Source organism: Pteropus alecto, unplaced genomic scaffold, assembly GCF_000325575.1.
Source record: "Pteropus alecto unplaced genomic scaffold, ASM32557v1 scaffold78, whole genome shotgun sequence".
Classification (NCBI taxonomy): domain Eukaryota; kingdom Metazoa; phylum Chordata; class Mammalia; order Chiroptera; family Pteropodidae; genus Pteropus; species Pteropus alecto.
This window is the reverse complement of record NW_006443124.1, coordinates 9,767,920-9,781,817: the sequence shown is the minus strand read 5'-3', so window position 1 is coordinate 9,781,817 and position 13,898 is coordinate 9,767,920. Positions and strand designations below refer to the sequence as shown.

The following is a 13,898-nucleotide window of genomic DNA, read 5'->3' as shown; positions in this document are numbered from 1 at the left end:
ATAACTACACAGAATTTATGATATATCTGTAGAAATCTCTAGTCAGCATTTTTGTGTAATAATAATAAAAAGGATTTTTTTAAAACCATACAGTGATTCTGGGATTCCCTGAATTTTCAGCTGCTGCATTTTCTACTCTACATCTGGCAGGTTCTTCTTCCTTTCAGTTTGTGCATTTCCTGTATTCTAAAAAGTAAATAGAAACAGGACCTTAATTGAGAAAATGGTGAGTCTTTGGCTAAGGAAATACAGCCACAGATAAGTACTTATACTTTGCATCTGGGGATTGTTTTATAAGGTATAGAAAGACTATTTAGTAAAGTATTCCTCATTATCATCATGAAACAGAACTGGAGGTGGCTTTTGTATGGGCTCTTAACTCTCTTGCCTAATTCACTCTTTAGCAGTAATTTAGGGTTTCTCTGTAGGTCAGAGTCTATTCAATGCATATATGCTATTTCGGTATACATTTAAGATGCCTAAAAGAGTTTAATTCACAACTGGGAAGTAACTAGATATGATTAGGTAATTTAAAATCAAGTCAATGACAAAGTCAAGAATAGAACAAGTAAGTTGCTATTACCGACTTTATATTTTTTAAAAACATGCCATATTTTCTCATGCTCTAAAATAACAAACTACCAACTCAAAATTTAGGAAATTTTCTTAATTCTGACATTAATTTATTAAAAGTGTTTGGACTAGCCTTATGTGCAATTTCAGTCACTTGTCAGAACTGCATTTTAATGGGCAGTACAAATAAACTACAACCATCATTGACGACTTCTGGTTATTTCTAATAACTACAACTGTTTCAAAGTCACTCTTAAAAATATTATTTTTCAGGAGTTCTATACCATATAAGCAAGAAGGGATTTTCTCTTCCTACTTACTTTTGTATTTTAAAAATAGCATAACTGTCTTAAGAGTTCATTTTTTCCTGCATTGGAATGTAATTGTAGTTCAGGGATAGGGGGACAGCTCTCATAGGACAGTGGGATAAAATAAACACTTAGAGCACTTTACTAGCCTGCCCAAACTCAGGAGCCCTAACTCACCCAATTATTCAAAAAATGTGAAAATAATGTGCTGTTCAACATGCTGTGACATCAGTAAGTCATCCAAGTTTAAAACCAACTTATTACTTTTTATAATGAACTAAAAGATGACCATTGGTAGCTTTCTTGTTCTATCTAGAAAATATCTCTTTTCTACAAAGTGGACTGTGGAGTTCTTAACAAGTTCTAGGCCAAAAATAAAGCATAAATGTCATTGTGAAAATATATCTAATAGTGTCTTATAACTTGTTTATCTGAATGTTGTAGAGATTAAATAAACAGTTAAAACAACTTCTTAAGTAGTTTCAGATCAAAGTTTCTCTATATTTATAATTTCTTTATTTTTCCTTAATAGGTATGTGCTAATTTTATCATGAATAAAAATATAATCATTTCTATTTAAAAAATAAGAAACTGAGATAACAGTGATGACCTAATAAAAATAGGAGGCCATCTATATGATTTAATTCAGTGTGTGCTCAGCACAATCCCCTTCCCTTCAAAGAATACCTTTAGAGAGTATTCATTTTGATGCTGAGGGCTTCAAGATTTCCAAATAAAATTCAAGACTCTCTCAGGTGAGTAGGGGCCAGGATAGTTCAACAAGATTATCTGATAGCTAGATAAGAGCAAATATTTGTGAAAATCGGACAGTAGGTGGACAGCAGAGATGGAAGAACAAATTGGAGAAAAAGCAGGAAGGAAGAGGCAAATACATCTGTTCTTGTGGGCAGTATAACCATATGTTTATACTATTATTAATTTCCTCTGGCATGGTTTTACTCACCCAATATTAGGTAATACACATGACACACATATTCTTTTCCCTGGGTACCATATATTCTAATAACTTCAGCATTCAAATGAGAGATGGTATTCACTACCTCCCCCTCGCAAAAAAAAACCTTGAAAACCTTTAGTAATTGGTTATTCTATGAAAATATAGATATTTATTAAGTTCAAAGATTATAAAATTTTGAATTTCTATAACTTACCAATGATAATAATTAAATTTACATATCAAGTCAAGGGTTCTAAACAGCATTCCTTAGTAAAAGCTATAAAAAAAAAGTTTTACCTCTTGTTTGTCTTGATTTTGATCCACATTCAGTAAAGTTGGTATTTTAGATGAGTCAGTTTTCTTTGATTCCCTCTTCAGCACTTTCATCTGTTTAACTTTTGCAAAAATATATACAATAACAACTTGTTATTCCTATCTTGACATTTTACTTTCCTTTTTAAAAGTTTCAAATGGAAATTCTGATATCCACCAAAGTCAATTTCTCACTTTATTATAAAGGAACTGAACAAACAGATCATGAGTTGTAATGGTAAAATGTGTCAATCATAAATAATTCATTTTATAATTTTACAAATGATCTACCATTAATTCTGACTGTAACTGTTAAGTGGATTAGATAATTCCTCTTGAACTATACAAGTACTGCATTCTTGCTATTACTGACTGTAACTGTTAAGTGGATTTATCTTTTTAATTCTGACTGTAACTGTTAAGTGGATTAGATAATTCCTCTTGAACTACACAAGTACTGTATTCTTGCTATTACATTAATTTTTCACAAGGTGTCACTGTTCTTCAAAGAAACATAACATTTACTCTTCCAAAAAATGAGTTTCATTTTAAGAGCTCAATACATGTTATAAATCTTAATCTACTAAATCCTTGGATGCCTGAAGCACATATATCAAACCTGCTACTATATGGGTAAATAATCATAGAGAAATATAGAAAATTGATTTGCTCCAGGTCATATAGTGAACCAAAACCACCTTCCTCAAATACTGTTCCAACATTTCAACAATATTGAGCTAATGAAAAATTTACCTTTTAAAGTTTTCTAACCTTTCTTTAAAATTACCTTTTAAGTCTCACCCCTTATTTGAATATGGGAAAAAATTCGCATCGCTGAGAATATTTTTCACAGTAATTTACTATTTTCTGTTTAAATCAGATTATAAAATTTAAGTTATATTACAAAAAAATCTTGTAAAAGAGAACATCTGGAGATTTGTCAAGCTATGTAACCAATTTGTACCTTCCATTCCTTTCATCTCCTTTGACTGTATTGTGAAAGGCAATTCTGGGAAATGAAATTCTTTCCTGTCAGATCTAGAAAAATTCAGCTTCCTTTTGTTTCCATTTGCCATTTGGTCACTTTGGCCTGTTCGCTCATTAAATACACCCTTCTCCATAAACAAACAAACAAACAAACAAATGAGAGTTAATTTGAAGAAAGATATGTAACTATTTACTGAATGATAAGCCTAGAATTATTAGCCATTTGGGTGGTATAAGATAGGAATAACAATGTCTATCTTTGCAAGGTTATTTTAATAATTAAGAGGTAGAACAAAATACCAGTAAAAATATAAACAGATCAAACTCCAATAAAAGTTTCACAAATAAACTTTTTTTAGCATACTAAATATTCTGAGAATAACAGTCTTGATCATGAAAACTACAATCTTAACTTTTAATTTTTAAACTATTCATTGCATTCTGACTTTGGACAAATTGCTTCAGTGCATTTTATAAATAATTTAGTTTTCTATTTACAAAATGATGTGCTCTGGACACTAAGAAAACCCAAAGAAAAAATCTACTTGTGAACCCAGCATTTTGGAAAATCCTTATGTTATCTGTTTTTGTTCATTTGACAACAGATGATAAAAACTTTTCTAGAACACTCTTCCAGAATGTAATATGTAACATCCCACTGTGTAGATATACTCGAATGTATTTAACCAGTCACTTGCTTTTGGATGAATCTGTGTTGTCTTCAATTTTTTACTATTGTTAATAACACTGTATTTCAATTTTGAATAAGCTACTTTCCTATGTAAAAAATGAGGGAATAAACTACACTGATTATTTTTTCTAGTGAAAAGTAAAATGTGTCTATTTGGCAATTGCTTTTGATCTATAAAGTAAGATATCAAAAACATTTTTTGGAAGTGAAAATCCAAAATGTCTGTGACTTTTAAAGGTGAAAATCTTAATGTTTCCCCCCAAAATCAGACATTAAAAACACAAATCAAGCTACCAGAAATTAACTAAAATTGTGAAAGCATTGAGGAAATGATAGCCTATTTTTGTCTCGGGGGGTGTGGGGGAACTAAAAGCACAGTTTTAAAAAATGTTAGAGCCTGGAGATGAGGAAAATGACAAGGTGAGAGGGCGAGGGGATAATGTTGAAAGAGGTCATACTTCAAAGACTAGGTTCTTGCCTTACTTGAGTGGCATCTGTATCCTCCTGCCTGCAATTAGATATAATTTGTCCAATAGATTGTGAAGAAGTACGTCTCTTTTTTGTTCTTTCAGTTACCCTATTTTTAAAAAACAAATGAGAAGTTATTAGAATGCCCCAGAAGTGCTTCTGTTTTAGCTTCGATAATGAATAAGTTATATCATGGAAGATTACTGTTTGAATACTGCATGCCGAAGTGCAATTGTCAGTCCTTAAGTGCCAAATGCTCTAAGTAAAGAGGTGAAAACAGAGCAGAGAACAACTCACTCATGGCTAACCTCAGGGATGACACCCATGTTGTAGGGTTACTGTGGCCGACCTACTTCGTCTCTTTTATTTGTTCTGTATCTGGATCTCTTAACTGCTAGGTTTCTGAAGTTCTGAGCCTGCTGTCCAAGGCTGGTTTGCAACCACGGTTATTGTAACCATGTCCACTTGCCCACCTCTGCAGACCACTAAGATTCACAATTTATAGCCCAAACCAGTCTGCTAGGATTGACTTGGGACATTGAACCTAGTCTCCTTCCTCATCTAGATACATAGTAGTTCCCCTAAATTTAGAACCGGGCTTGATGCTGTACTAGACAGACGCTTGCCACCCACCACACTGTCCTTGATTAACAGACTCATGTACAGCCTCTCAATTTGCATCCATAGCTAAATCTAAACTAGCTCAGTATGTTGTTTTCCTCCCCAAATATCTGACCTTCAAAGGCCATTTGACTATAAAAGATCACTTTAACTATCCTTTCTCCATTAAGAGAATTTGCTATGATACAGAGATAAAGCCTACTTTATTATTATAACAAAGCACATCAATATCAGAACTTAGGTCATACCACCTTTTTTCTCTTCAAATGAGAAAAGAAATTTTCTGAGGATCTTTTTTTTTTTTTTTTTTTATTGGTTTTCCCCCTTTAACTATCCTTTCTCCATTAAGAGAATTTGCTATGATACAGAGATAAAGCCTACTTTATTATTATAACAAAGCACATCAATATCAGAACTTAGGTCATACCACCTTTTTTCTCTTCAAATGAGAAAAGAAATTTTCTGAGGATCTTTTTTTTTTTTTTTTTTAATGAGGTTTTTCCAAAAGGCCTTAGTGAAAAATTGAATGTCTATGTAGGCAAGAAAAGTTAATTTCTTCTATAGCAGTCTTAAGAAGCATGTAGTAATACCCATTGTATGATTATAATTTCAATATATCTGAAAATTCAGTTATGTACAGACACTACGAACTTGATTCTTTGAATTACCATTATATAGGAACATTGTATTAACTCGGTCCATTTACTTCTGCTTCTTTTCTGTTAGAACTCACCTTGAGTTAAAGTGGGAGAGATCTGAATTGGGATTGGAAGTCATCAAATTACTGCTAGTTAGATTGATGGGTGGCATTGTCATACTACCTCCAGCATATGGATCATCTTTCATGCCATTAGAGTTAGTGCTGGGGTTGACAGGGTTTAATGGTTCATTGATTACAGGTTTTGTATCTTGAGACGTAGTATGAGCATCAGTTGAATTCTGTTGGCAACGTCTACCTTCACTCTCTTGCTTTTTTGATTCTAAGGTATCTACTTTTCCTCCTTTGACTTTAATAACTCTGACTTTGATTTCCTTGGGCTTTTTCTCTCTTTCCATTTCCTGGAATAGATACATCCAAAATCTGAGTCAGGAGAACAGTAATTTTTATCATTAGAGTGCTATCATATAATTATACTGGCTAAAAAGAAAACCAAGTTTTACCTTTCCCAAAACTGAAGAACTTAGCAGTGTATTTGTATAAATTGTTTTTCTTTCATCTTTTATAAGTTCATTTTCTTTAGAATTCTCTTTTGGCTTTATGAATGAATTGACTTTTACTTCTCGTAGTAATTTAGCTCTTAGTTCCGGTATGAATCTGATAAAACAAATAATATCAACCAATAATATTTTTATTTATCTTTTTATTTTATCTTTAATGGAACATTTAATCAATTAATTTACATTGCAGCCACAGCATAAATAAGTCGTCAAAAATGCATGCCGAAAGATGGTCCAATATTTACCTAATATAAATTGCTTCCTGGTAAAGATACATCTTTTGATTTTGCCATGGAAATAAACTATATAAAAAGTTTATAAAATAGACTTATAGGCAAACTTTATTCAATAAAAGTGTTGCTTTTAATTTTGATAAATATACTATTCTTTTCAAGGAAGACTTGGCCACTTTGTCCTTCTTTTGGTTCTTTAAAGTAACAGTACTTAAAAAATGAACTAACTAGTTTCTGAAATCTTGCTCTAGAAAAATATTTTCAGTACAAAATGTAACAGAAATCAATATTGTAGGAAGATTGCTCAGATTTAGTTTAACTTTCTTTTCTAAAAAAGTTATTTTTGCATAGAAAATGCATTCATATGACTCAAAATTCAAAAGGTTATGCTGAAAAGTCTTCCCGCCCCTGTCTCTGAGGGCTATCAATTTGGGGGAGTTTTAAAATATCAGTCCATGAATGAATTCTTCCCTAATTCAACCCAATCTTGTCAGTGCTGTACAGGGCACATGTCTAGTAAAGGGTAGTGTGAGGAGAAGAAGAAAATAACCAGTGTGATTACTTTGGCTGCATGAGAAAATATCACACCTCTGTCAAAACTGTCTTGCATTACAGAAGGTCCACGGAAGGAAGAGTCCTTTTACCAAAGGAAAAAGTCTTCCCCAAACATTTTCTGAGGGTTTGATAACTGGAACTCAAGAACTCTGACCCATAATAGTGAAATCCTAATATCTAAATACCCAAGAGATATCAACTTAGTCTATATAGCACTGATACGAATCAACTACTTTATTCAATAATTGGCACTTTCCATTAACAGCACTTTGAATATCTTCTCACTTTTTTGTTTTAGATTAAGATTCCTGAAATGCTTAGTTACTCTCAAAGATTCCCTTTTCTTTGCTTTTTCCTATTTTAGTCTCTCTTCAATGGCTGTTCCTGGACTCTTCCATGCCTGATCTTAACTCCATCACATTTTAAACTGATGTCTTTCCGACCTCATTTCCAAAGGCAAAGTGAATGATTTTGCAATTAATGAGAAACTTTTCCTGTTTCATTCAAAGCCTGAATAGAAAATGGTAGGTTTTTAAAGAAATATAGCTGATTTGTAAGTCTATTTTGTCATTATATATATATATAATGTGGGACACAGAATGGCTATAAAAGAGATGGTCCCTAACTTTAGGGAATTTAAAAATTGGTGGGGAAAAAAAAATTGGTGGAGAGGAAAAGGCAATAAACACCGCAACAGAGAATAAGTAAAGCAGAGAAAAAAAATCATTTGGGAAACGAATCTTAGTTATAATATTTAGATCAGAGATGCTATCACAAGGGAAAAAAACTGGACTATTCTGAGTCAGAGGTCCAAATGGGAATAAAGCTAGAAAGTACTGACTGTTTATTTAATGTTATCTCTGGTCAATGATGACCACTGAAATTATGCTAAAGAGCTCAGCACACATCCTAGGACATAGTAACTGTATAATGAATGTTAACTGCAATTATTTTTATTATTAAGATTTTCATCATGACACCTATGAGTCTACCATATACCTAGTCAACACAGGAACTTAAGTAAGGTTTTGCTAAATTGAATTTTTCTGTTGTGTAACATTAACCTATACTGCAATTCTCATGCTAGTTAAAATTTCCTATACAGAAAGTCCACACTCACTCAGAATGCTTACTTTTCAATAAATCCATCTCTAGTAAAATACTCATGATGCAAAAGATCAGTAGAGGATATTCTCTCAGCAGGATCAATTTGTAAACAAGCCTAGAAAATGGAAAAAAGATTCTATCGTTAAGTAAGGTCTTAACAGGTCTCCATAAGGCAAAAATTAAATTTATTTGACAAGTGTAAAATTCATTAATTACCCAGAATTAAAAGTGTTCTTGAAAAGTTGAAATTAGACCTCAGGAATTTCTGACCATGAGTTCTGACCATTTATTTCCCTAAGAAATTTGTACTTGTAAAGCATTATTACAGGTTAAATGTCCTATGATTCTAGCCAAAACAGAAGTCAGTCTATTTTTCTTAGAATTAGTATAGAGATTAATTAGCTCATTTTGATCCTCTTCTCAGCCCTGAAGATGGAAAGTTAACAAATTATCATTTCCATTTTACAGAGCTAGAAGCATGACTTGCCAAACTAGAATTTTAACTCATATTGTCTGATTCCTAATCCAGTGTTTTTTCTATAGCATAATACAATTTCAAAAATATTCAAGCCTCCAAAATTTTCAGAAATCCATTATTTGAACAGCTTTTTTCTGTTTCCCTATCTGGGGAGTAATTCAACTAGGACACAACCAAAAAAATAATAACCCCACAAAAGAAAAAACAATGGAAGGGTTTTGAATAATGAGTTGCACATAATTTTCATTCTTCATAATCGTTTTGTAATTTTCATTCTTCCTCTAAAAGAAGGCAAAACATAGTAATAATAGGTAATTTTATTGATGCTTACAGCATGCTATACAACTCTATGTAGCCTTTTCCTGTTACTTGATCCCAATAACCCTACAAGTTATTATCATCCCCATTGTACAGATGAGGATACTGAGGCCCAGAGAGGTCAAGTAATTTGTCTAAGATTCATAAGTAAAAGAGCTAGAATTAAAATTTAGAAAATTCAGGTAATGCATATTACACTTTAGTTTATTTCAAAATGTATGTGTTTAAACTGATTCATAGTAAAAGTTGTAGAGCTATGCTGCACAGTAATATGAATATAGTTAACAATACTGTACTGTGCATTTTAAAATTTGGTAAGAGGGTAGATTTCGTGTTATGTTTTACTACAATTAAAAATGTTGACTCACAAAGTGAAATGGAGCCCATTATTTAATACTATATTATATAGGAATACCCGGATCCTTAAAACTGCAACTAGCTAAAAATGTGTGCTTATTTTAGAACATAATAGTAATCCATCAATAAAACTTAATAAGAAAAATGCTAAAAGGTCTGTGTAAGTCATAGTCTATTAGAGGCAGACAAATTAGTCATGCTGTGAATAACATAATTCAGAAAATTTAAATACATGCCCTAGTTTGGAAAATGTAAAATATGGTACTTTGAGAAACAGACTGGCAATTTCTTTAAAAATTAAACAAATACATACCTTATACCCACCATTCCACTTTTAGATATTTACCCAAGAAATAAAAATATACATCTACACAAAGACTTGCACATGAATGTTCACAGCAATTTTATTTGTAATAGCCAAAAATAGGAAACAACCCAAAATAGGAGAAGAGATAAAAAACTGTAGTATATCCATACAATGGACAATACTCAGTGAATAAAAGAACAAACTGCTGATACATGAAAAAACATGAATGAATCTCTAAACCATAATACTGAGTTTAAGCCAGACATAAAAGAAAATATGCTGTGTGTAATTCCATTTATAAACTATTCTAGGAAATGTAAACTAATCTATAGTGACAGAAAGCAAATCAGTGGTTATCTGGGGACAGGAATGGAGGAAAGATGGATTGCAAAAGGACATGAGGACATTTTAGGGGGTGATGGAAATGTTATGTATCCTGATTGGTGGTGCTGGTTTCATAGGTGTTTATATCTAGCAAAATTCATCAAATTGTACCTTTCAAGTATGTGTAATTTATTTTATATAAATTATACCACAGTAAAATTGTTTGGAAATTTTAAATCTAGGAAAAAATACATGTTCTACCCTAGATATTAAGATGTATTTTAAAGTTATAATAATCAATCAAAATTATACTTTTATTGAAATAAAGAGAGAAATCAATGACATAGAAACAGACCCTAGCATGTATAATAAGCATTTTGCCTATGATAAATGTGAGTCAACATTTTTAATTGTAGTAAAACACACATAACACGATATCTACCCTCTTACCAAATTTTAAAATGCACAGTACAGTATTGTTAACTATATTCATATTACTGTGCAGTATAGCTCTACAACTTTTACTATGAATCAGTTTAAACACATACATTTTGAAATAAACTAAAGTGTAATATGCATTACCTGAATTTTCTAAATTTTAATTCTATGATAAAAAAGCATTCCAAATCATTGGATTATTCAGGTTGAAAAAAAGTATTGCAACATATATGATAAAAGACTAATATGCTTATTATTTTACAAATAAATACAGAAAAAGATATTCTAATTGACAAATAGATTGATTCTTAAGAGATACAAATGACCAATTAGTATGTTCAACCTTTCCTGTAAGTGCAATTAAAAAAAGATACTATTTATAGCCTATTAAACTAGCAAATATTTTAAAAATTATAATATCTAATGCTAGGTTAAGAGTAGAATGTATAGCCAATGCTACTTGAGAGAACCTGAATATAAATCAGTGAAATCTTTTTGGAGAAAAAAATAGCAAAATATATTAAAAATTCTAAAAAGTATAAACCCTTTTGCCCACTACTCATGCTTTTAGAAATTTATCCTAAACAAATAATAAAATAAATTCATAAAGACATATATAAAATATGTTCACTGTAGCACCTTTACTAATAGTGAGGGAAAAAAACCTGAAAACAAATGTCTAAAATTGCGAGATCAATCAAATAAACTATAGTATAGTCAGACAATGAAATACTATGTAACTGTTGAAAATTATGATGTAATTATGTTCCATATTTATTGACATGTAATATGTTTATAATATACTGTTAAGTGAAGATAAACATGTTACATAGCAGTGTATAAAGCATAACACCTTTTAAAAAGCATAAACTTCCTTTTTTTAATGTGAACCAGTCGCATAGTCATTTATTATCATTATCAAGGATTATGTACTGTACATAATTGTATATGCTGTACTTTTATACAACTGGCAGCACAGTAAGTTGGTTTGCACCAACATCGCCACAAGCACATGGGCAATGCATTGAGCTACAACCTTATGATGGCTACAGCATCACTAGGCAATAGGAATTTTTCAGCTCCATTATAATCTGATGGGATCACTGTATATGTGGTCTGTCACAGACCAAAATGTTATGTGGTACATGACTGTATTTAGTTCCCATTGTACCACAACTCCCATTTCACAGTGGATGACAAAAAGAAATTAATAAACTCACATAAGGCCACATGGCTAAAAAGTACTAAAGCTGAGGTTCGCATGCATTGGGTCTGTGCCCAGAGGCAGCACTTAAAAAGCATAAATTTCTATGTATATATTTGGTTGGAAAAAGTCTAGACGTATATAAACCCAAATGTTAATAGTAATTATTTTTTGGATTATGGGAGTTGGGAAAATCTTAACTTCTCCTTTTTGTTTATCATGTATTTTCTAATTTTTTTATAATCATTTTTTATTCTTTATACAATTAAAAAAATATGAAATTTAAAAAAATCAAACCGAAAATGTAGTAAACAAATTTATCCTTAATAAACTCTAGTTCTCTGCAGGTATCAATGAAATAATTTTTTCTTTCAAGAATAGTCTTTAGATGTTTATATATCATATGTTTATCTAAATAATAGCAACAACAACTAGTAACATGAACAACATTTGTTGAAAGCTTATTCAAGGACCTATGCTCAGAAAATTTCCACTATTACTTCATTTAATCCTCCAGCCCCAGAAAATAAATACTGTTAATGTTGTTTTATAGCCCAGTAAACTGAGGCACAGAGATTAAGTGACTTGCCCAAGGTTACAGAGCTAATTAGTGACAGAGCTGGGTTTTAAATGTAGTCTGTGTTTTCAAAGTCCCTTCTTATAAACATTACATTATACTTGCTTTGAAATATAGGTAACCACTTTATTTTTTTAAGGGCTGTACATTAGAAATAAGATACCTTAGTTGATCTGGGAAAGGAAATTGGCTGGATAGAGAAAATAAATAAGAACAGAGTCACTTTTCATAGTAAACTCCCTTTCCTTTTGAATGTTGTACTAAGTGTGTTGGTATACATTTATTATTTAGATTAAAATGAAATTTAAATTTTAAAAGAATTAAAAAGTGCTATGTAATGTTTTTGTTTTCTCCAATTCAAGGTGAATTTTGGCATTGTTGTCTTTAAACATTACAACTGCAGCTGCCAAAGTCTTGTTAGGATACCACTATACAAAGAACAGATCCCTAACTTGTGTAGACTAGCTATTAAAAAGTGGTGATAAACATGGTAAGTCCTTAGAATTTTTGCAGTTAATCCCTAATTATCATTAAAATTGGGATAAACTAAAAATAATAAACAAGATTATCCTAGGGAGCTTTCAGTTCTAACAGTCTATGAATTTTAATTTCTCTGAACTAAAGACAAAGACAGGAATATAGTAACTTTTAACAGATAACATTACTTTATGAATCCTTTTGGAATTTCATTAAAGTACTGTCCTAAAACTATATTATAATTTATGCAAATTTCTCATAAATAAGTTCTTAATCTCTCAACATACATGAACTATATCTGCTAACAATCCATTTAACTTTGGGTATTTTTTCCTTGCATTTTTGGGGTGTTGAACTTGAGGAAGAACCACCCCAGCAAAAATAGGACTCTTGGAAAAGATATTCTGCAAGTGAGGTGTCAAATTGCCTGAAAAGAGAAAAAATATGTATATAAGAAAACAGAGAAATTAGTCTATAATCAAAATAATCAAATTGCTATGTGGTCTGCATTAAATTACTGAAAAGGGAGAATAACAATTTTGATCTTTTAATTTTTTAAAGTTGAACAAGGAACTATCTGAAGATAACATAAAAAATTGAAGTTTCCCCAGTAATCTGTTGATAGTACACAGGCAGTAGAAAAAGTAAAACAACCAGGGTCATTTTCTTTTCCCAAAATATAACACATAAAATATAATGCTACCAGGCAAAACACATTCAAACTTTTATATATTTCTGTATAGGTATCTAAATGGTTTAACTATCAAGTGTTTATCAATAAAGCCTTATTCAAAACAACTAAAATATTAAAATTATTTAGAAATAGAAATATTGCAACAAAGAAACAAGGCTATAAAGCAGTAGTAGAATGGAAAGAACCATAAATAGAAATGGAGAGAGCTAAGTTCTATCACCAGTTTTGCTCTAACTAGTTCTGTGACCTTGGGCAAATCTCGCCCCTTTCTGTGCCTCAGTTTCCTCATCTGTAAAATGACAAAACTTGATCCCATCATCTCTAAAGTTCCTTCTAATATTAATCTCATAACCAGAACTTTAAAGATAACACTAAAATGTGTGATGCTTTAACGCTCTGAACTGTATCTTTAATCAATATTTATCTAGATTTCAAGATTTTTAGTTATTTACAGTACCTTCCTCATAATCCTGTAATTACAGGTTTATGTATAGCTTCCTCACCACGAAAAGGGCTCCTTCAGCTCCTCATTCAGAAATATATATATATAAAAAAACCATGGAAACTCCATAAGAAAGGTTATCCATCAAAATATTTAGGTAGTCAAAGCAAATAATCACATAATTTAGCTTTCATCAAATACTTTTTTGAATAAGTTACTTAGCTATTTGGTTATCTACTATGCTAAAAAAA

The 13,898-nt window shown here is 31.2% G+C and overlaps 1 protein-coding gene across 1 annotated transcript in view; it reads right to left on the bottom strand.

Annotated features, from left to right (window-relative positions):
• The window catches only part of CDKL3 (cyclin dependent kinase like 3), a 33,334-nt gene that overhangs the window by 650 nt on the left and 18,786 nt on the right, over window positions 1-13,898 (bottom strand). The window contains exons 6-13 of the mRNA XM_025040731.1: window positions 12,799-12,938; window positions 8,058-8,146; window positions 6,080-6,233; window positions 5,652-5,977; window positions 4,313-4,406; window positions 3,116-3,266; window positions 2,137-2,234; window positions 92-186 (exon numbers count right to left, since the gene is read on the bottom strand). Of these exons, the coding sequence (XP_024896499.1) occupies window positions 133-186; window positions 2,137-2,234; window positions 3,116-3,266; window positions 4,313-4,406; window positions 5,652-5,977; window positions 6,080-6,233; window positions 8,058-8,146; window positions 12,799-12,938 (1,106 nt within the window). The 3' untranslated portion in view covers window positions 92-132. The remainder of the gene's footprint in view (window positions 1-91; window positions 187-2,136; window positions 2,235-3,115; window positions 3,267-4,312; window positions 4,407-5,651; window positions 5,978-6,079; window positions 6,234-8,057; window positions 8,147-12,798; window positions 12,939-13,898) is intronic.